Source organism: Pseudochaenichthys georgianus, chromosome 5, assembly GCF_902827115.2.
Source record: "Pseudochaenichthys georgianus chromosome 5, fPseGeo1.2, whole genome shotgun sequence".
Lineage (NCBI taxonomy): Eukaryota > Metazoa > Chordata > Actinopteri > Perciformes > Channichthyidae > Pseudochaenichthys > Pseudochaenichthys georgianus.
Window position 1 is genome coordinate 32,593,073 of NC_047507.1, and position 22,082 is coordinate 32,615,154.

The window sequence follows — 22,082 nt, forward strand, 5'->3', positions numbered from 1 at the left end:
TGTGCGCGCCTCTTGTGTCGTTATGTGTTTGAATGGAGCGCGCACAGATGTGTCGATACATAATGTGCGTCTGACCTCTCTCACCGTACAGATCAATGATCCATAAGACGACCGCAAGCCTGTAATATGGTGTTCTTGCCACCTTAGATCAAGGTCAAGAGATGCACTGTGCGGTACTCACAAAACACTGTTACAAAAATGGATACTGCCAGTGCCATTATGGTGGGGTCCACTATGCTGTTTACACAATTCTGGAGGTCCAATTGGTTTCCTTACAGATCTGAACACTGTAATTCCTAGGTGGAAGGAGCCTGAGTCCCGAGGTGAGCTTGAGAGTAATCTTGAAATGTAACATCTGATCTAGAGTTGCATCACTTCCCTGTCAATATTATTTAGTTCTTTACCTTCACTGGAGCTTTTCTGGATTTCTTCGCCTTGGTCTCCTGAATCAGTCGTCGTCTCCACAGCTGGCGGCGCCGCAGGAAGCCCAGGGAGCTCCTCTCCCACCAGAGGAGCCGAGGAACAGGGCTCTGCTGCTGAGACCCTGGAAGGCACCCAAATATTAGCACAGTTAAACTAACACTGTGTGCCTCATTACAGGTTGAATATCAGTGAGAGGAAGGGGGGGCTGAGAGGCTGGAGGTGGGGGTCAAAATAGTTTGTTGCTATCCAAGCATGCGAACACACACTCCCTGAAGTCTGACAGAGCACATATGGCTGCTGTCGAACTGTTGTGATAATTGTGGGAGACTTTTTCGGAAGTGGTCACATTTTCCATATGCAGCTGAGCATTCTGTTATTTTTGAAAGTTAGGAGAAATATGTCAAAAACAAAACAGATTTCAATCGAATTTGGAGGAAGGCAAGAACAAAAGTGTGGGGGGGGGGAGTGTGCGGGAGAGAAACTGTGGGATGTTAGCCTTTGCAGACCATTTACCTGCACCAAAACCTATAAAACACTACAGGAAAGGGAGGAGACCAAAAATCATAGTAGGGCCTCTTTAAACTGAATGTGGGAACAGTTGCTGGTCTACTAATTATGAAGAACTTTTGAGAGGCCACATATAAGGAGAAGAAATATAAATCACACCTTAAGTTACTTCCTTTGCCGCTGAGCACTGTCAAATCATTACCTGTCATGCCTGCGGCTTACCATAATCACTGCTGGCTTTTTGAATGAGAACATGTCCCTTAAACAGCTATTTAAAAACACACTCTGACATCACTGGGGGAAATCTTGTTGACAGAGCTATCACACGGCTTGTGTTGATGCTGCCGGAGAGGGAGAGTCCTCCCCCACATGACTGATAATATGACAGGAAGCAGCGTGTAGGAGCGTCCCATCTACACTAATTAAACCTGTCCCTCTAAACTCCTCAGCAGCAGCAGCAGCAGCAGCTTCTCACAGTGATGGGCAACTTGCAGACAAACAAGACATGCCGGGAAAATAAAAAGCTTTTTCGGTAAACCGTACAGTTCTCTAATCCTGTAAAAACAAATATTATTCTAAATATAATGTAAATAAAATGATGTATGTATGACCTTAAAATTATCAGAATAAATACAAATATATTTTTGTGACGGTTTCTTAATTTAAAGAAAAGCTCAAAACATATCCTTTTTGGAAGCTAACTGCTGCTCTCTGTTGCATATATTCTCAATGCACTCCGATGCATCTTATACCTTTCATCTAAATTATTTTGTTATATGTCTATTCTATGCTATCTTAAATGTTCTCTTTATGTCTTTTACTGCTAACTGTATTCTATGTGAGATACATTTCCTGTGAGTATTTTAAGAGAGTCTACTGTGAAGCACTTTGAACTTCAATTATTGTATGAAAGGTGCTATACAAATGAAGCTTATTGTTATTATTAAAGACACATGTAAAATAATGATATTTAAATTAAAAAAAAGTAAAAATGTGCACTTTGAACTTCAATATATAACATATTAAAATCTTCAATATGTGTTTATTACAATATATACAGTGTATTAAAAATCAGATTATTGCTCACAAAACAAGTTTACCATTGTTAAACTTGATATAAGATATAGTCCAGGTTCTGGTTGTTTTTGCCTGTTTTGCTATAAATGCCCACCACACGCCTGGGGGCAGATGTTGTGACCTGTCAACATATCATATCAGAGCTCCTGATAGCAGACATTTAGTTTTGCAGTGGTGTTAAGCAAAAGAGTTTAGAGTATTACTCTGCTGCATTCTTTATGAGTCTGCATCATTCGTCTCAATCTAAAAGGACAAAACTGATCTCAGCCCACATGCAGACGGCATAAAGACCTATTTGTCAACCCGTACCTTGCCATAAACTGATCATTAATACTGTTGTGAGGAAAAAGCCAGAACAATAGCGATACACAGCCCGACTTTATGTCAGGTGTGAGAGATGTGAGCTGTGAAGCTATCGATATTGTTGCGCACCCCTTCACAACTTATCTGTGCCTATAAGACCCAGTGAGTCATATAGCTCAAGGAGAGAAGTAGGAATCATTTTTCAATGCAAATGACATTGCCTGGGGCAGAGCGCAGCCTACTGCAGCCTGAATGCAAATCACAAACTTCCATCTGTTTCCATTCCCTTCAGCTTGTGTGCCGGGGCCGTACGAGCAGCCATTAGCTTCACCTGCTTTGCCCCCTGTTCCCTCTTGAGCGTAGCTGTTCTTTGTAACTGCACACGCATTGTGCTGACCATACTGATGGAGCTCTATTTGTCCTCAGGTCATACATCTCCTTCATAAACAACTGCCCACTTCTCCCATTGCAGCAACCCCACAATGCACCCTGTGTTACCGGGCAGAGTACATGACAGACTCTAATTAAAAAGCCTTCAAAAGTATTTGGTTTATGGCTTCATTTTATATTTGTATACACGTGTGTTTCAGCTTTTACAGTTTTATTTGTGCTCCCACAGCACATCCAACCGAGTACAACAAGGTGAGGAGGGCTGTGAAAAATAAATGTGATCCGCAAGCTGCATTACATTTTTCCAGACAAAAGTCTAAAAGTATGCAAGGCGGCAAAAGGGCGAAAAGGTGAACTCGGTAAAAAAAGGGATGGGAAAAGTAAAGTTGTACTTTCTTAGGTTCGAGCTCTACACATATACCAGGAGCATGTCAGGTTGTCATGGTTCCTTTTGTGTAAATGTTCTCATTTGCTGAGGTCCCATGCCATGTGTTTAATGAAAGCTATTTGTCAAGGAGTAAAAAGGGAAGCCAGAAAGTAAATGCTGGCATCAAACGAACATAAAACTCACAGGAGAAAATGCTGCCTTGAGCTTAATAGCTGTAACGAGCTGATGTGCTGTCATTGCAATGTTAAGAAAAAAATACATATTTCTGCAATAACAATCCCAAAGTAATTTTAGGCAATATTATTCTAAAACTGCTGACAGATATGGTGGATGTGCTGACAGTCTTAACACCTTGATGGTGGAAAGTGCTATTGATAGCTCTTCTTTAAAAAGACACACTATTGACTAAACCAAAGTGGAAATGTGCACTCAGCAAAAATACCCAGGCAGGAGAAATTGCCAAGACCTCGCTGTGACTCTAGCGCATACACACACATATGCACGGTGTAGACACACATTAACACCCTCACACTTGTGTGCACAAATAAAAGGCCTCCCTTTCAGCACAGGAAAGCCCACAGGAATCCAAACTCTTTGGAGTCCATAATGAGTAGAGGTTTTTCTGAAAAACACTTCCTACAGCTGGAGCACAGGTGGGAGGCCTCACTAAAACAAAATGTAAAGCCCCTATGGCTTCACCATGCAGACCATCATCATGTTTTTTTAAGTTAAAGCTTTATAGAATATCCAATAAAAGAAGCAAGGAAAGTATGAGTATATGTATATAATGTGTCATGGACTTTAGTATGGTTAACACTAGAACGACACAATTCATTGAAATCTTAAAATATGGAGCAGTGCAATATCCAAATTGCAGTGATTGCAATATTTGGAAAAGGCTGTGAAAATATCTTTCTGAATTGAGTAATTTGGTGCTGCAGAAAGGACATGCCTAAAATCGTATTCCACAGATTCAAAGAGGGCATATTCTGCTCCTTTTCAGGTTCATATTTGGATTTTGTGTCTCTACTGTGACATGTTGCTTTAATGTTCAAAAAGCTCTTTATTTTCCTCATACTGCCTGTGCTACAGTACCTCTTTTCACCCTCTGTCTGAAACCAGAGCCCAGTCTGCTCTGATTGGTTAGCTCTGTTGTGATTGATAAACCGCTCAGAGACCCTTAGCCTATCACGGATAATGTGATACGGTAGTGTTACATAGTGACGTCATTATGTTAGGGAAGTAAACAAATGACTCCAATGGAGGTATTTCAGGCACTCCACTGCCTTTGCAGACTATTTACATACATATCAACTTACAGTATAAAACAATTTACAGGAAAGGGAAAACACAGCCCATAATAGGTCCTCTTTATATAAAATATATGTTTTTTTCAAATCCTCGCTTTAATATATTTGTAATAATAACGTGAGTAATGATATATAAATATTAATTTGCTTAGATTTGCAAATCCAATCATAATTGCAAGAGCAGAAAATTAATCAGTTATTTATTCCAAATTGTGCAGCCCTAGTTAACACTATCTGGTGGTTCTGGCATGTGCTCCCGGTATGAAGGTAGTATAAGATTTACAGTGAGAAAACTGTATTTCAGTTTTTATTAAATCCTGTTTTATATTGATTATAAAAATTCCAATTTCTTAAGGCATTAAACGCCTGTCTTTCCGATAGAAAGCCTCGGGTCAAGAAAGGTAAAGTAATGGAAAACTGATTCTGTCCATCAGCTCCAGGGCTGCTGATCTGTAAGTGACTTTGACTGCCACCCTCCAACTGGAGGCAGGCATGCAGGCAAAAGACAGTTGCTTTAGAGCAGGGGTGGGGAACCTTTTTCCTCTCAAGGGCCATTTCAATTTTTCCAACATCTTCCGAGGGCCGTACAAATTATTGACCTCTGCTTAAAAAATAATAAAATCACAGCCCATTCATTTGGCCTTTCTTTCATGCTGTGCAAAGAAAAAGCAACCTTTTAATCCAGATATCTTGCCATGACTCGTGCATGCATGCACGTGCACGGTTATGGCAAGACCACCAAAACAGAAAGATATGGACACAAGATGTGGGCAAATGTATTTAGTTTCCTATCTATGTGGACATGATTTAAGTGGGGGGGGACCTAACCTCCTCTAGGGGGGTCCAGGGGCATGCTCCCCCGGGAAGATTTTTGTTTAAATGTTGAAGTTAAAAGCATCAATCTGGTGCACTTTGAGAGCAACATGAAGAGATCTATGGATACATCTCTCAACACCCATATGAAACAGAACTGTAAGCAGATTTTATTTTTCTTTATGGATATTTTACTAATCACTCCCCTTTCAAACTGTATCCTTGTTTATTAATAACAACTGTTTTTTACTGTCGTGTAGTATTTTATACCTGTTTACTTTATTTTCTTATTTTTGTATAACTATAATGATCATATAAAGATGTGCCTTTACCTCACTGGTTGTAGAAAAAGCTTCTTATATTCGTTAGCATAGCTAGCTAACCAGATGCTAATAACAACAAAGCTATTGACTGTATGATCAGTATGACAGATGAACAGATCGCCACTGGGCTTTCAACTAAAGACACAGACACGCAAAAACTGCGGCATGTGTACGGCTCCTTAACGGCCCGTCCACACAGCGGCGTGCGTTGACGCTTGCCGGCAGGCGTGTCTGACACTGGACCAACAACCAATCACAAAGGACTGGCTTATCTATAGCCAGTTGAGTAGCACTTGAAATGTTTGGCTCTATGAAACCTGATGTACTTATATGATTCTGTTTTCTTCAAGGTTGTGTCTTCCTGGTCGAATGTACTTATTGTAAGTCGCTTTGGATAAAAGCGTCAGCTAAATGCAATGTAATGTAATGTAACATGAATCTCCCGCCCCTGACACACAAGCAGCGGTTTGATTGGCTAGAGCTTGTACTGGCATATGATTCGATTGGCTGACGCGTTGCTTCACACGATGCAGTTCGGCTAAAAGTGATGTCACCCCATTCAAAGTGAATGTGGGCAGAAGCGTTGGAAGCTTCAACGCACGCCGCTGTGTGGACGGGCCGTGAGAGTACTGCAATTGTTGGAAGTGCCGGAGCGACGATCTGATGCTCTCCGTCAGAACTGCACCCCTGTCAGACGAGACATATACCACGTGATGACACGTTAGGTTTGTGTTGTGTTCAAGGACCCTGAAAAAACAGGAAAAACAGGCACTCACTTGTTTAATTTTTTTTCTTTTTTGCGTGTGTTTATAAATGACCTCGAGGGCGTACCAAATGGTCTCGCGGACTGTATACGGCCCGGGGGCCGGAGGTTCCCCACCCCTACTTTAGAGGAATCAATATCACATTATCATTTACTGTGCCCAGGCCTTGAAGCAAAATCTCTTTTTGATTGTATGAAAGGTGCTGTCTGAGTGCACCAGGGTAAGGTTCATTTCATTCATAAATATTTTCCACCAGAACTTTATATTGATGATTTCAATACACATTACAAATAATAAAGCCGTTATTGTCTTTTGGAGGTTGATGTTTCCATATCTTATCGTAGGAACTCTGATTCTTAAATTCCACAAGTTTAGGATGTGTTTCCACCAAATCAACAGTAGTGGGTGAAGTATACAACACAAAACATAATAACAGAAATGTGAAATGTGCCTATGCAGTTTGTAAAAGTTGTATATGCTCAAATTCTTAGCGTTGTCTCCTTTTAAAGGCTCTGCACACCCACATATGTGTGGGAATCTGTCTGTCCTCTGCTCAAGTTTAAGGTAGGCGTACCTGTGCTGGGAAGTATGTATTTTAACTATAAGACACAGAGAAAGTGCAATTAGTCCCACATTAACTCGTGCAGCTACACTAAAGCCAGGTAGGGTTAGGGTTAGTGATACACGCCCACTTTGTCATGAGAAGAGCTGTAATCAGCCAACCTAATTGAAATCACCTGTGTGGATGTTCCGCACGTGTGCAGGGCTTTTTAATTAAAGCCACAACCTTATAAGAAGGAAGATGAATGGAATTTAAAGAGGCCCTGTTGTACTTTTGGGGGTTTCTCTTTCCTGTAGTGTGTTATATAGGTTGTTGTGCATGTAAATGGTCTGTATGGCTAAAATCCCAGTGTTCCCTCCAACGGGATTTTCTCTCTAATAACCCACTCCCCCCTGCCTGAAATGCATCTATTGTAGTCCTTTGTTTACTTCCGCAACACAATGGCATCACGACTCAACGTTCGCGCTTCTATTGCGTCGGACTCGAGTGCCGATTTTCAGGACTCGTGACTCGACTCGGACTCGCGCACTGATTGACGGAGAGGGGTCTGCCTGCAGACCTCCACTCTCAGGACAGTTCCGGTGCAGACCTCCACTCTCAGGACACCTCCACTGTCAGTACAGGAAGTGCACGCTAAGAATTCCAAAATAAAATCACCACTATCAGTACAGTGCCACTTTCCAAACAGGAAATGCACGCAAATACAAAATAAAATCGGATCTTGACACTTATTATCTATATATATATATTAGGGATGCACGATAATTATCGGCCCGATAATTATCGGTCCGATATTAGGAATTATGACGTCATCCCGATAAACCGATAACAGTATTAATAGCCCCGATAATATACAATATATTTTTTGGGTAAAAAAAAAGAAAAAATACTGCGGTGTGGGTGGATTGGGATGAGGGGCGCTTGTTTTTCACTCGGCTCCTCCCGTTTTGCCAGTACTGTGGTGTTAGTGGTTCAGGAAGAGGGGAGTTCTTCACAAATCCAGCGCTCCCTAATACTTCGAACCTGATCAGTCACCTGAAACATCGCCATCGCTACGATGGTGTGTTAATAGCGTACGAAGACAATAATACAATACAGTGTGTGTGTGTGTGTGTGTGTGTGTGTGTGTGTGTGTGTGTGTGTGTGTGTGTGTGTGTGTGTGTGTGTGTGTGTGTGTGTGTGTGTGTGTGTGTGTGTGTGTGTGTGTGTGTGTGTGTGTGTGTGTGTGTGTGTGTGTGTGTGTGTGTGTGTGTCTGCGCGCGCGCGTTGGAGCTATGTGCAACTCAAGGCCAGAGATGGGGTCGTTACTAAAAAAAAGTAATATATTACATATTACTTTAAAAAAAAGTAATATATTACACTACTTCGTTACTATCTACATAAAGTAATTTGTTACTTTACTCGTTACTTTACTCTCAGGGCCGGCCCGCCCCTCCCTACAGGCAGATCACGCAGACTGCTAAAGTTTCAAATGTTCTCTTTAGTTCACGCATAAGACTGATCCAGATAGCTCCTGAATGTTTTCCTATCTGACCATGGCTGTCCTCTGTCTCCTGCTATCTGACCGTGGCTGTCCTCTGTCTCCTGCTATCTGACCGTGGCTGTCCTCTGTCTCCTGCTATCTGTATATTTTGCGCAGTCTATCTCTGCTCACGCTGTTGCGTCAGCGTGTTCTCCTGCGTGTTGGCCATGTGTTGCACTGGAGCCAGACTTCAGCCGAGCACGTACGAACTGCGCATGCGTGAGTGGCAATAACTCTCCTTACCAGCAGGCAGCGGTAGTGTGTATTCGTCATTCAAAACAAGCAACAACCGGAAAACAGAGAAGAAGAACTACGTGTGTGTGATATAAATAAACAACAGCTATGTGCGTTAGCTTCACCTAGCATGTGTTCTTTGCAGGTGTTTGTTGAGGTTTGATTATGACTGATTTTAGAAAGTAACGAAGTAACGCGTGTCGGGGCAATGTTAGTAACTGTAGTGTGATTACTGGATTATAAAAGTAGCGCGTTACACTACTCCGTTACCGACAAAGTAATATTATTACAGTAACGCGTTACAAAGTAACGCGTTACACCCAACTCTGCTCAAGGCATATGCTCGAACCGGAGCTGCCTGGACGCTGCAATCATGTTGCTGAGTGTGCTGACTTCTCCTCCAATGTCCCGCTGTCTGCTTCCTGCATCAAGTCAAGTGCTCGGCGCAGTTGTGTGGATAGAGCGCTCCTCTGTTTTCATTTAAACAGCTCCTTATATCCGTTAGCGCAGCTAGCTAGCACCAGATGCTAACAACAACAATGCACGTAAGGTCTCTCTCTTGCTCGCTCGGACCACCCACACACACACACACACACACACACACACACACCCTCCCGGTCCTCCAGATGGCCAGTCGGTGCCTGCCGGTGAGCGTGGAAGTGTGGTCTGCCACAAGCGGGCGGCAGGAGCGGGGCTGTCAGCATCAGCTTGAAGATGGTATTTTAAACTCGATGCGCTCTGAAGCTACGGGGCGACCGAGAAAAAAAAATACACATGCGTTAATCGCGTTAAAATAATTAGTGGCGTAATTTTTATTTGTATTATCGATTATCGGTATCGGTCTTGAGAAGCAGGAAGTTATCGGTATCGGTTTCAAAAAACCAATATCGTGCATCCCTAATATATATATCTATATAGATATATATATTTATTTATATATATAAATACGACATCTTGTATTTTAGTTACACCCGCTAGACAACAGTGGAAGGTTCGAGAAACAACCGTGTTTGCCGGGTGCACCACGGCGGAGGTGGGGAGGTTCCAGCTGGGAACCTCCACCCCGCTGCGGGACCCGTGGGACCCCTGGACGGTGCGTCTGGGTCACACTTCATATCGGCCGAAGCGGAGGCCCTCCGACAGTGGGTCGCGTTTGCCATTCGATCAGTGAGAGGAGAAAAATGCAACAACAATTGTCAAAATCCGTTAATATATGGATGAGTGTGGAGGGGGGGGGGGGGGCTGGACACAGGCCGTGGGGGGACACCCGAGACCGGGCAATGTCCCCGGTAGAAACCGGGTGAAATAGCCAAAATAATAATAAAACCGGGGAAAAGTGAAAAAAAGTGTCCGAAAATAGGCACGTGAGGAGGGCAGAGTCCCCTGTCAACTCCCGTTACATTCCTCCATGGTGTCATTTGAGTGAAAAACTTTTACGAGAATCAGGCTGGGGGGGTCAAAAGGGCTTGACCAAGGCCGACCCAAAGTGCACGGTGGGCGGACTCATCACCTCCGTGATGAGTCTCCATTGTGATTTGAAAACTTCCATCAAACGAGTCCTTCGGTGGGCGGGAAAAAACGCGTCAGAATCGTCACTTCCTGTACTGACAGTGGAGGTGTCCTGAGAGTGGAGGTCTGAAGGCAGGCTCCCATGGATTGACGCGACTCGGACTTGGACTCGTGAATTCTCGCGCATGATGACTTGGACTCGTGAATTTTTCCCCACACGATGACTTGGACTCGACTTGTACATTGACGCTCCGACTTGGACTCGGACTGGAGCAACTTTTCTCTGGAGTATGATGTCCTCTATCCTGGCGCGTGCACCTGCGAGGCGAGTTCACGTACTTGGCCCCGCTATTCCAGTCTAAAGATGTCTAGAGACACACCCCGCATCGTGCTGTATGCTTTCACACATTCTGCTTCCACATTGGAAAAGAGCAGCGCAAAATGCTCGTTATGTGGAAACAATATTGAAGAGAAGGCTCCGTAACACATTACTCTACGGACATATAGGCTGTCTTGAACACTATCATCAGAGTAACGTGATCTAATCAATAAATACAGATTCAGCCGATAACACGAAAGCACATGGATACTTAACATGCAGAATGACCTCATTTTGCATGCTAAGTAGCCATGTGCTTTCTGTGGCTAAATCTTTATCGGTAAACCCAGAGCCATTTAATAGAAGAGTTACGACATCTCCGTTCACTCCAATGGACCACTTTTTTACAGCAATGGCGGATCGTGGAGCCTCTCAATCGTTCCCCGGAAGTTAGCGCCAAGGCTGGCAGAGCTGTGGAGTTGCTGCATAATAGACCGTTCGTGACGGACTTTTAAAGGTAAGAAGAAGTTTAAAGATGTATATTGCGGATATTATCAGTACATCTGATTCAAATGAACATGTGTATTAAAGGATGTCAGTGGATTATCCCTAAATTAGTAGATTTAGGGAACGTTTACAGATAACAGATTAAGCTAGCATACCGAAGCAAGTTAGCAACACACGTTGAACAGCCTTTTAATTGTAAATTCCGTTCTCTCTATGTCATTTCGTCCAACATGTTGAATTAGAGAAGAGGGGCTTCTAAACGGGATTGTATGCGGGGGTGGAGGGAGTTAAATATTAGATAAATATAACTTTGGTGCGTGTAAGAGTGAGTGTTTTTAGCAGAGCCATATTGTGTCCTTGTGATTCTGTTGATTATTACCTGTCTGTATAATGTTGCAGCCCAGCTGATTCTGGATTGATGGCAAAGGGAGAGGGACTTAAGTGAGAGTGAAAACACAAGGTACGTTTAATACTACTGTTTTATATAAGTAAACACGTTATCTCCCCAAGGCAATAGGTGTGCTATATAGGTGTGTATAACCCTTTCTCCTGTCTGTTACTCCCTCTTTCAGCACAAGAACCAGAGGGGGATTCAATGGAGCCTGAATACCTGCACTGAGACCCTCACTCTGCACCCTGAGTCTCAACTCTCAGTGTTTTTCAAGCCTTTCCCTGTTTTTTTGTATTAAACAAAACATTAAGCTTTCCCAATGGTGTGGTTTTCGTTTTGTGAAAAAGTGCAAATGCAGTGTTTGTATATAAATCACATATTTTGTTGCTGTTGGTCGTGAAATTGCTCCTGCTGACTTGAGCCAGCCATTTCTTCCTCCGCTCTGTGTCAGTGGGGAAGCCGTACATTCGTACTCCTTTCTCTGAGCGATTTGAGCATCCCCAGGCAGCACATCAAACCATGGTGGCTACTAGGAGGCAGCACAGCAAACCAGGACAACACGGAGGAAAAGGCACCGACAAACTGCATGATATGCTCTTCTATGTTTATTGAATTCCATGTATTTGCAATGGATGTTCCTAAAGCAACACATTTAACATCATCATCATCATCATCATCATCATCATCATCATCATATCCTGTCGGTCTCCTGTCCTTTCTGAAAGCCATAAAGACGACATTAGTCATTTAGATAACTTGTGTCCTCAATTACCAGGGGATTACTGAAACTACCATGAATTTAAGAAAATGGTAGAAATGGATCCAATCTGAATTTTAAAGCATTACTTTAGATCCCCTCCCGCTAAATGTATCAATAAACATTAGCAAGTGATGCTCCTGACTACCATACAAGTTTAAGAAGATACTATTGGTTTGAAAGAATTCAAAGCTATAAATAAACAGCAACAGGCTCTTTAACCAAGGCACTGTTAGTAACATGTAAACTAGTTGTTCACACTAATCCTAATATTATCACTTACTATTAGCAAATTCGATTTTATTTTTGAAAACATATTGATGTAAATACATACACATATCGATTTGTTGTATAAATATTGCAAATCAAAACCTTTATTCACTAATAATTACCAAAAATCGTAGTTCTATCTCCTGTTATCAATGCATTCACATTGCCCGCCATGAACTTCCGGGGAACGATCCCTCGTCTACATGAACCACGTGACGATAACCGTTTTTGGACTTCCGGTGTCGTAACTCTTCTATTAAATAGCTCTGGGTAAACCGATTTAACCAGTGAAAGTTCCTTCAAAATAAGAGTCCCGATCTTATTACTATCAAAATAAAAGTGCAAAACGAAAACTTTACCATGGGAAAATATTGGCATACAAATATAATCACTTCTCTAAAAGGTAACTCATTTTAAATATAGTTTATTTTTATATAATAATAATAATATTAGTAATAAACTTTATATTTGTGTAGCACCTATTACAAGAATTGTAGCCAAACTCGCTTCACAGCAGTTCAATAGACAGATTAGTATAACATGACATGATAACATGATAAAAGCAATGTAGAGGAGCAGCTACATTTCAACCCATATATCCACGAAGATTAATACATGAAGACTTGTGTCTCGGACTCGACTCGGACACTCCCTGGGTGACTCGGACTTGGACTCGACTACGACTCTCCCTTGGTGACTCAGACTTGGACTCGGACTCGAAGAGAGGTGACTCGAGAGTGACTTGGACTCGTGAATTGGTGACTTGACTACAACACATTGTACGTGATAGGCTAAGGGGCCTGACATCTCTAAGCAGTTGACCAATCATTACAGAGCGCGCCAGCTAACCAATCAGAGTAGACATTGGCTCTGGTTTCAGACAGAGGGTAGCAAGAGGTGCTGCAGCACAGGCAGCATGAGAAAAATAAAGACATTTGAAACATGAAATTGTTTAAACATGTCACAGTAGATGCACGACTTAGAATGCTTTTCAAATAATTAAAAAAAGCTGAAACACGTTTTTCCCCCAATTGATATTCCACGCACTGTAAAGCATAAATCCCATTTACTTTTTTTCAAGGCAGATATTTATTTTTCACAGCAGGTAACGCACAGGTGCAATTAATGACATTAATTAAGGCTGCATATAACATGGGTGTCCCAGTTTATAATTCCTGGTATTGAAAACACTTGCTAACAGGAAAGGCCTAAAGGGACATTTACGTTAATTAAGCCAGCTAGTGTTTATTAATTAACGAAAATGAAAATTCAAAATACTACCATGAAGAAGATCTATTACTGCTGAAGGAAAATGTCATTATTAATTGCTTTGAGCATCACAAATTATTTTCCATTTACCATTCGGACAGCAGCAGAAATTGTAGAGATGACTATATTAAACTTAAAGTGGACCTATCATGCAAAATGCACTTTGTCTTTTATACATAAATATGTGTCCCCGGTGCGTTAGGGAACTCACGCAGCGTCAGAAAATAAAACCCTCTCTTTTCCTCCGTACCCAAATCTTTTAAAAACGGGGCTACAACGAGCGGATACAGATTCCATCCGAGCTGACAGCCCGGAATAGTGATAGATAGATAATAGCCCGGTGACGCTCCGCCTACATGGGCAACGCTCCACCTGCAAACGGACTGCAATCGTTATCAAAAAAGTATTCCGTCCACACGCAACAGGCACCAGAAATGTGTCCGATCACACGAGACCGCTCCACATACCGATATGGAAATATTGACACATTTTATTTTTTGTCAATGCGTGACTGACTTTTTAAATTAAATCCATCTGACCCTGCATGATATGGTATAAGCCATGCTCATCATATTATACCACATGCATCATCATGAATAAGGCAATCATGTGATTTCCCTCTAGGATTGTATCACTATCATCACTCCATTCCATTTCCTGACATTAGCACTTGTCACTTCGGGTGTGACACGCCATCTGGCATCTAAATGTTGTTCAAATGGATACAGCATAACATCACAGTATCTCATACCCACTGTTGCGTGTTCTGATTGAGTGTAAGCGTGACATTATCTCAGACATAATGACAAGACGCTGATGTAGTTTGATGTTGAGTTTTACTTTCTACACCGCCTTTTAGTAATTTTCCCCACACTGTAATGAGAGTCAAAGGCAACTTACCCGCTGGGTGACTCTTTGACTGGAACATCTGTCAAAATGAAGAAAATAGCAACCATGAGACAAACTATTCCAAATCAAAGGAAGAAGATAGTGGAAAACATTGCTTTGTCAGCATTTAAAAAGACAGCGTGAACGACTATGACTTTGAAATATTATCACTTTGTCTGTTACTTCTTGTACACAGTAGAGCTTCTCAAAACCTTAAATAGATACTGTCAAAAACAAAATCACGTTTGGTCACATGGAGAACACCTAAGAGATAATTTAGTAGATTGTGTGGGGTTGTCACAATAATGAGTTTGCATGGTTGTTTTGTAACAGGAGAAGTGCATTAAAGGAAAAGAAATGTCATGATCAATTTCCTTCCCACCATATGATGTGTTGGAGGGGGATCTGAATTTATAACAGCTCTCATTATTAGACCTCCCCTACACACCATTATAATCTCCCAGAATTCCCCTTTGCATCACCACAGTCCATTTAACAGATTACTGCACATTTACTTAGTTAAAAAGCTTTTTAATTAAGCATTAATCGCTCCACTTTGTCCAACAGAACTTCCCCAAGACCGAAATCTATTTATCTGGGCGTGTAATTACAAGGGTCTGTTTGGCAACGTTAGCCAGGTAGTAAATATATCATACTTATATCTACATATCTCCATCCAATTAAAGGAAAGTTAACTCAGCTGTGTCTGCCTGAGGCATTAATTAAATGCTGTTAAAAAGAGATTAACAAGCTGAAGTCACTCACACAGTGTGTGGCTGTGGAGAACTGAACGTCAACTAAATAAGAAACATACAATTTTAGAGCTTATCATATGCCCCGCAGCAGTTTGATGACTGAACATGTTGAGAGGATAGAACCCAGCATGGGGATTTTGGTTACAGTACAGCAGTTTAACTACTATCCGTGTCTCTACAGTAATAAAATGGTTGAGGTTATGTTAATTAAGTCTACACCCATCAGCAGTGGTGGGAAATTATTTGTTGGGAGTACAGTATATTCCAGTATGTGATTGTACTGTACTTTTATTCAGATTGCTGGCATCCAGTGTTGCCCAATTTGCCAGATAGGGCCCTTTATAAACAGTTTATGGATAGGACAAAGGAACTGTTACACATTTATGAACAATAAAAATACAATGTATTCTGTTCTAAAAATTAGACTACTTTACACTTTAACTCCACTACACTTCAAATATATTATTGTAGGCTACTCATTGCTCCACATTTGCATTTATTTATCAACTTTTGTTATTGTTTTACTGACTTATATATTCAAATGTAAATCCAAAACTAACAGCTTAAAATGTGACTCATTGTATAAAACACTCAAATACAATTAATTAATTAATTAATTGATCAGTAACGTTCAAAATAACAAAAATGGTTTATGAAATATATAACAGTGTATAACAACATGTTTTAAACAAATAATACCGTTATGCATCATCGGTCTGCTAGGCAGAAACGTTGCTGAGTGACGTTAACTAGTTATTTTTGTGTGATGTCTTACCGGGATAGTACTGAGGGAGATGTTGACATTAAAACTTCTGGTAAGTCGCTGTATTTTCTTGGCTGGCTACTAACACGGTGCCAACATTCAAGTTAGTTATTTCTTCATTAGTTCTGCTCAGATATAGACGGTGTTTCCTTTATTTGCATTGCGCTAAATGGAGTTAGCTTTATCGAGGCTAAATTAGCCGTGAACTGTTAGCTTAAATACATCCAAACCACTAGTAGTTAACTCTTCACACACCCTTGTTGTTGATGAACCAATGGGACGAACCTACAGGTATTTTGTAAAAGGCAACGCATTTCCCTTGTACCCTCCATGGGCTTTTCCTTTCTTTTGCTGCTCCTTATAGTCCCTATTGGTTTAATACACCTTTCATTTTAAACCTGATGATTTATGACGGGTTTTTTTGTGTTTTATTGCAAATATGTACCGAGCTCAATGAAATAAACAGTGGAAAATATTTATATTTTCCCCAACAGTCCTGGGTTGCGTTGGTTCGGGTAGTTTAAAAATCAGCTCCTAAATTCTAACCCTATCTCCTATTACTTAACCTCTGACTGAAACGTCAAGGGATTAAGGACTATTAAGGGATAGTGGATATGAGAATTCAAAAGGATTTAGGAGAAGAGACTGCGGTGCTTTAGAGAATCAGAATGCACTTTCACTATCCGACATGTTTATGATGCGCCAGCGGACGTCATTTTGTGCATCTGCTGCTGTGGGGGAACTATGGAAACTACAGTTTTCTATAGCGGACTACAACATGGATGTTTAATAAGAACGAGGGACTACTGTAAACTCATCTAGAGACTCTGCACCGTGCTCTGATGCTGCTGTTTTGCTTTATGAACGTAGACAACAGAGAAACATATTCTTCATGACCAAAGCTGGAATTGAAATAAAAAAGGAAAGTGAAACTTATGCTCGTCACCCTCTCCCTCCGGTCCACATTAATACAAATGATCCCAATACGTATGATTGTATGAACTATGAAAATATCTTAAAATCAATACAAATGTATTTATTATAAACGTTAGTCTTCAACACCTATCACTCTGTACATCACTATTCAAACATCTTTTAAAAGTTGAACAAACCCCACACAGCTCAGTGAAATGTTGACTTTATTTGATCATTTCAGTAAAAACTAACGTTCATATTTCTCTTTTTGATTATAATACTGATGAACGTTCAAAACAAAGCACTTTGGCAACTTAGCCTACCACATACGTTTTAAAAAGCTTAATAAGCACCGTAACTTTCATGATATCATTTCTCGGTCATAATCGGTTGTTTCCGTGAACGGCCAACTGTTGTGTGACGTCAAATGCTGCGTCTGCAAGGCATTGTGGGGCAGCATTTTCTCCTCTCCTTTCGGTTAGGGAGGTCCAGTGGTTCCTAAGCTAAAGGAGGTTATAAAGGAAGTTTGAAACCTCCTTTCCTATCATTCTCATCATTCTAGAGAATTCGAACGGCACTTATCATGGCTGCCACTGAGGGACTTCCGGGTCATTTCACTCCGTTAGGAAGGTTCCTAAGCTAAATGGACTATTCGACTTCAGCCTAGTTTCCATAGTTTCCCCACAGCAGCAGACTCACATTTATGACGTCCGCTGGCGCATCATAAAAAGTCCGATATTGAAAGTGCAGTCGGATTCTCTAAAGTACCGCAGTCTCTTCTCCTAAATCCTTTTGAATTATCCTATCCACTATCCCTTAACCCCGTGACGTTTCACACAGAGGTCAAGGAAGAGGAGATAGGGTTAGACGTTAGGAGCGGATTTTTGGATTATCCGACCACAACCCTGGTTCTGTTTTAGGGAAGTACTGAAGAGAGAGGCGAAGTCCCTCTCCTTCCGGTGGACCTCCATGGGACCTTATTTTGGAAAAATCATGTATTGAAGTCAATGGAGAGAGAAAGATTATCTTTTGATCCCGTTTGAATTGTGCAATGAATTACACATATGATGTTTGTCAATTTAAAAGATAATTTTGCAAGTCAAAAAAATAAAAATGTGTCGTAAAACTGTGAAGTAACACATTTCTTTGTGTGAAGCGCTCAATGAACTACAACTCTGGTCTTGCATACGTCACCAACACCAAGATGGCCGTCACGTTAGCACATTTCACCTCTTTCTTTCAGAATGAAGCGAAAAGTGTTAAAGGAGGTGAAAATCACTCCAAGTCTGGCCATGTTGAGAGCTGTACATACACACAAGGGGAGCTAGTCGGTTCCGTAAGAGCCAGCATGCGGGACCGGCTTTACAAGGTTTCGGTGAGTAACACGAGTGTAATGTGTAACGTTAATGTACGCGACTCTGGGAATTGTAGTCTTTCTAGTTGTGTATTTTTCATAGTCTTATATTTCAACAGTTTTACGACAAACTGTGACTTTTTTGACATGGAAATGATTTTTTAAGATTGACAAACATCATACAGTATGTGTAATTTGTGGCACAATTCAAGCGGGATCGAAAGATAAGTTTTCTCTCTCCATTGACTTCAATACATCATTTTTCAGAAATAAGGTCCCATGGGGCGGAAGTACAGTAGATGGGCGTGACTTCGCCACTCTATTGAAATGCATGTTATTGGTATCAGGTAAAGAATCTAAATTGGTTACATCAAGTACTGCCTATTAGTGCACATTTATCATTTTTAGATTGTTCTAAAAAACGAATCCAGTTGTATAATCTGTACATTAATCGTGCAAATGTGTTACCTGCAGTAGAATTTGAATCTACATCCTTGGTGAGGATCTCCTCCTGTCCAGCAGGAGGCGACGTTATAGGAAGTTGTGTGCAGTCTGTGCTTGTTAGTGATGAACTTCCTGTTGTTTCACTGTCCTCCTTTTTTGATGACTGGACTGATCCAACAGAGTCAGAGGGGATGCCCTTACTGTCCCCCTGAGGTTTCTCCTCATCCCCACTGTCCTCAAATGAAAACCCTTCCCCTTGCTCTTCATCTTCGTCCTCTTCCTTCTCCTTTGGCGGTTGCTGTTGAGGCATCACTGTCGACATGCTCCCTAAAAAAAGAGACAAAATTCAAGTTATAAGTTTGTTCCAAAATGAGTGGAAATTAGACTTGTCCTTAAATGATTGATACCAAATAATCAAAACAAGTTTTAGTATAAAAGAAGTCAGGGTTACTTAAGTTTTTTTGATAGCATGATAGCACTTCATCTCTATAATAATAATTTAGGATAGGATTTATTCTTTCTTCCGGGATTTGCAAGCTTTTAAATATGTCTATTAGAAAAATCAGAAGCACAGAAAAAAGATTTCATTCATATTATCATAAGCAGTCTTTTCTTTGCAAGTGATAACACGCTGCACTTAATATGAACTCAGGTCTTATTGCTTGAGCCTTAATCTTAATCTGCTATTTCCAGAGTACCGACACTCAAAATGTTGCTTTAACTTCCACCGTTATATGGAATTATTTGAATAATGGCACTCAAAAATAATGGTAAGCAGGGAAGGATTGGAATGTTCTCTGGAATGTATAAACATAGCAACGCTGCTTAAACAAAACATGTAGAACACTTTTAGATACAAATCAGTGTTGTGGTAAATGACACTGCAATGAACTCTTAACCCTGCAGCTGGTTTACAACAAAAGGTTTGACAGTATTTGTCAGACTTGTGTTCAGCCGTAGTGTTTACCTGCAATGCATAAAAAAACATAAATGTTGCTTTCTTTTTAAACTGTTTGACTATATAAATCCATATAACTGAGTGATCGGCACTTAGATCTAGATAACATGCACAGAGAGAGTTCAATCTTAGCTCTATAAAAATGACATATGGCCATTAGAAAACTGTTAAACTGCCAAACATAAAAGTCTGACGAGGCTTAGTGGCAGATTAATTAAGATACACACACACACTGATGTAAAGTGCCCAAACAATACAGACCTTCATTATCTAAGAGACTAATTACATCTAGTCCTATCAATCGAAACAGGTCTGACAGCAGACAAAACTTTAGGAAAAACTTCAACAAATACAAAATACACAAGCAGTCATACTGTATTTGCAAACACATCATGTTTTGTGATTTGAAACCCATGGTAATTCCTCAACAAAAAGCCGGCCATGTAAATTGTCAGCCGCAGTCATGTAAATGAATGCGAATTGTTTATAGCATATCTTCAAAATAAAATGGACATCTTCCCTGACGCACCAGCTCTCAAGGAATGACATTGCTGCATTACACAAAGTGGACTCTGACGTACCCGCTCTGTGCATGTTGGTGAACCGCTCAATGAACCCAGCATCTGCTTTGCATTTTGATTAGCATTGAACTGCTTCCAATGCTGGAACATTCTTGGGCCTGATGGGGCAGTTTGTCGGGCTCCTTTGGGGGAATGACAGCATGGAACGGAGGTGGCTGAAACTGGGCCGGGCTATACAATTCATTGTGAGCAGCATGGTGTTTAACCTGGACACATGGGCTGTTATGCTGTCAGTTACAGCTCTCATTATCTTTTACTACTGCTTTTTGACAGCTGAATGTAGGCATGATGTGTGTTCGCACTGTGGTTCAGTAGCAGTGGTGCCTTTGAAATCTTAATGAGCATATGTGTTGAAGTAGGCTTTAAATGACCTCGAAAAATAAAAGCAAGGGTTGTTGCATTCTTTAGGAATCTGTTCTCTGCGTGTTTACGATATGCCCAGCAGCCTTTGGACCAAGCCTCCTCCTCTTGTAACACACACACAGTTTTTCCAGTCGGCCTACACATCGGTCAAATAAACAATGACTCTTTTGTGGAGGGAAAAACTTATGCTCAGCCTTAGAAAGAATTGTTTCTACATTCGTCACTGCAGCACTGATTAGCTCACAGGTCATTGCTGTGTAGGCTATAGTATGCCTCACTATACTTGTTGTGAACAGTAACTAAGTATAATCACTCTACTTTAGTGCAAGTTTCAGGTATTTTACTGGAGTATTCCCATTTCCTTTTATTCTTCCACTCTCACACAAGTACAAGAGAAATCATGTGCTTTTCACTTTTTACATGATTGCTTAAGTTACTTTGAAGATTCTGATTTATCATACAAAATATTTATATCATTTATCATGTATTATTATAGGTTAAGATAGCTTAGACGAACTATTAATCCCTTGAATGAGTCATAAGCTCCATCTTAAAGAGGACCTATTTGTCTTTTGGTGGGGTATCTTTTCCTGTTGTGTGTTATAGGTTTTGGTCCACAAATGGTCTGTAAATAGTAAAACTAAAATCCCAAAGTACCCTAAAGAGGGATATCTCTGGATGTTTTTCTGAAATCGGCCATTTTTAATTTGGAGTACTTTTTATTCTTTAAGTATGTTTTGGTGCTTTACGTTTATGCATATATTAAAGACACGTTTTAAATGCAGGACTTCTACTATCAAAAAGTATTTTTACACATTGATTTGATTACTAGAACTTGAACAGAAAAAATGCTGTCCCTTTTGAATCAACATTATAGAAACCAAACCACCAGAATGTCTTGCCACTGCTCTTCTACAGATGAAAGCCATGCTAACTAAGTTATCATTCTTCATTGTTCACTGGAGTGAAAGGATTAAGTGAGCATAAGACCGCCGTGATATCTCGGAACTATAATTCATATTTCCACATTATGACAATCAACAAGATAGCTGGTGCCTTGAATAAAAGTTCAGCTTGATAACACACACACAAAACTGGAAGCCTAAAAGTTTTTCGCTTCAAAAAATAACCCTCCGCAGAATCAAGATGACAGGTATTCTGAGAAACTTTCTTTGAAGGGAGGCAATTGGACAAGCCATCAAACCCTCTCCAGCTTAGAAAAATAAAGAGCCCCGGGAGTGGAGCTTTGTGAAAGCTATTCTTAAGGGAAAATGAGATACATCACAGAATAGAGATGAAACTGACTCCTACACACCCTGTCCCTGACCTACTTAGAGTTCGGGAACTCTCCCGCTGTTCACCAAATGTGCTAATGAGTAGAGGGGTGTTGTCTACGACTAAAGGAAAGTGAGGTGTATGTACA

General features: G+C 40.8%; 1 protein-coding gene and 1 long non-coding RNA gene across 5 annotated transcripts in view; one reads left to right on the plus strand and one right to left on the minus strand.

The window, feature by feature from the left end:
• LOC117446604 (rho guanine nucleotide exchange factor 10-like protein) overlaps positions 1–22,082 on the minus strand; it is a 207,477-nt gene that overhangs the window by 179,849 nt on the left and 5,546 nt on the right. For all 4 annotated transcript variants that reach the window (XM_034082896.1, XM_034082894.1, XM_034082895.1 and 1 more), the window contains exons 2-4: positions 18,782–19,084; positions 14,539–14,566; positions 405–544 (exon numbers count right to left, since the gene is read on the minus strand). In XM_034082896.1, the coding sequence (XP_033938787.1) occupies positions 405–544; positions 14,539–14,566; positions 18,782–19,079 (466 nt within the window). In that variant the 5' untranslated portion in view covers positions 19,080–19,084. The remainder of the gene's footprint in view (positions 1–404; positions 545–14,538; positions 14,567–18,781; positions 19,085–22,082) is intronic.
• On the plus strand, positions 10,827–11,657 carry LOC139433826 (uncharacterized). Its single transcript, XR_011643233.1, has 3 exons — positions 10,827–10,961; positions 11,351–11,411; positions 11,524–11,657. It is a non-coding gene; the product is annotated as an uncharacterized lncRNA (long non-coding RNA).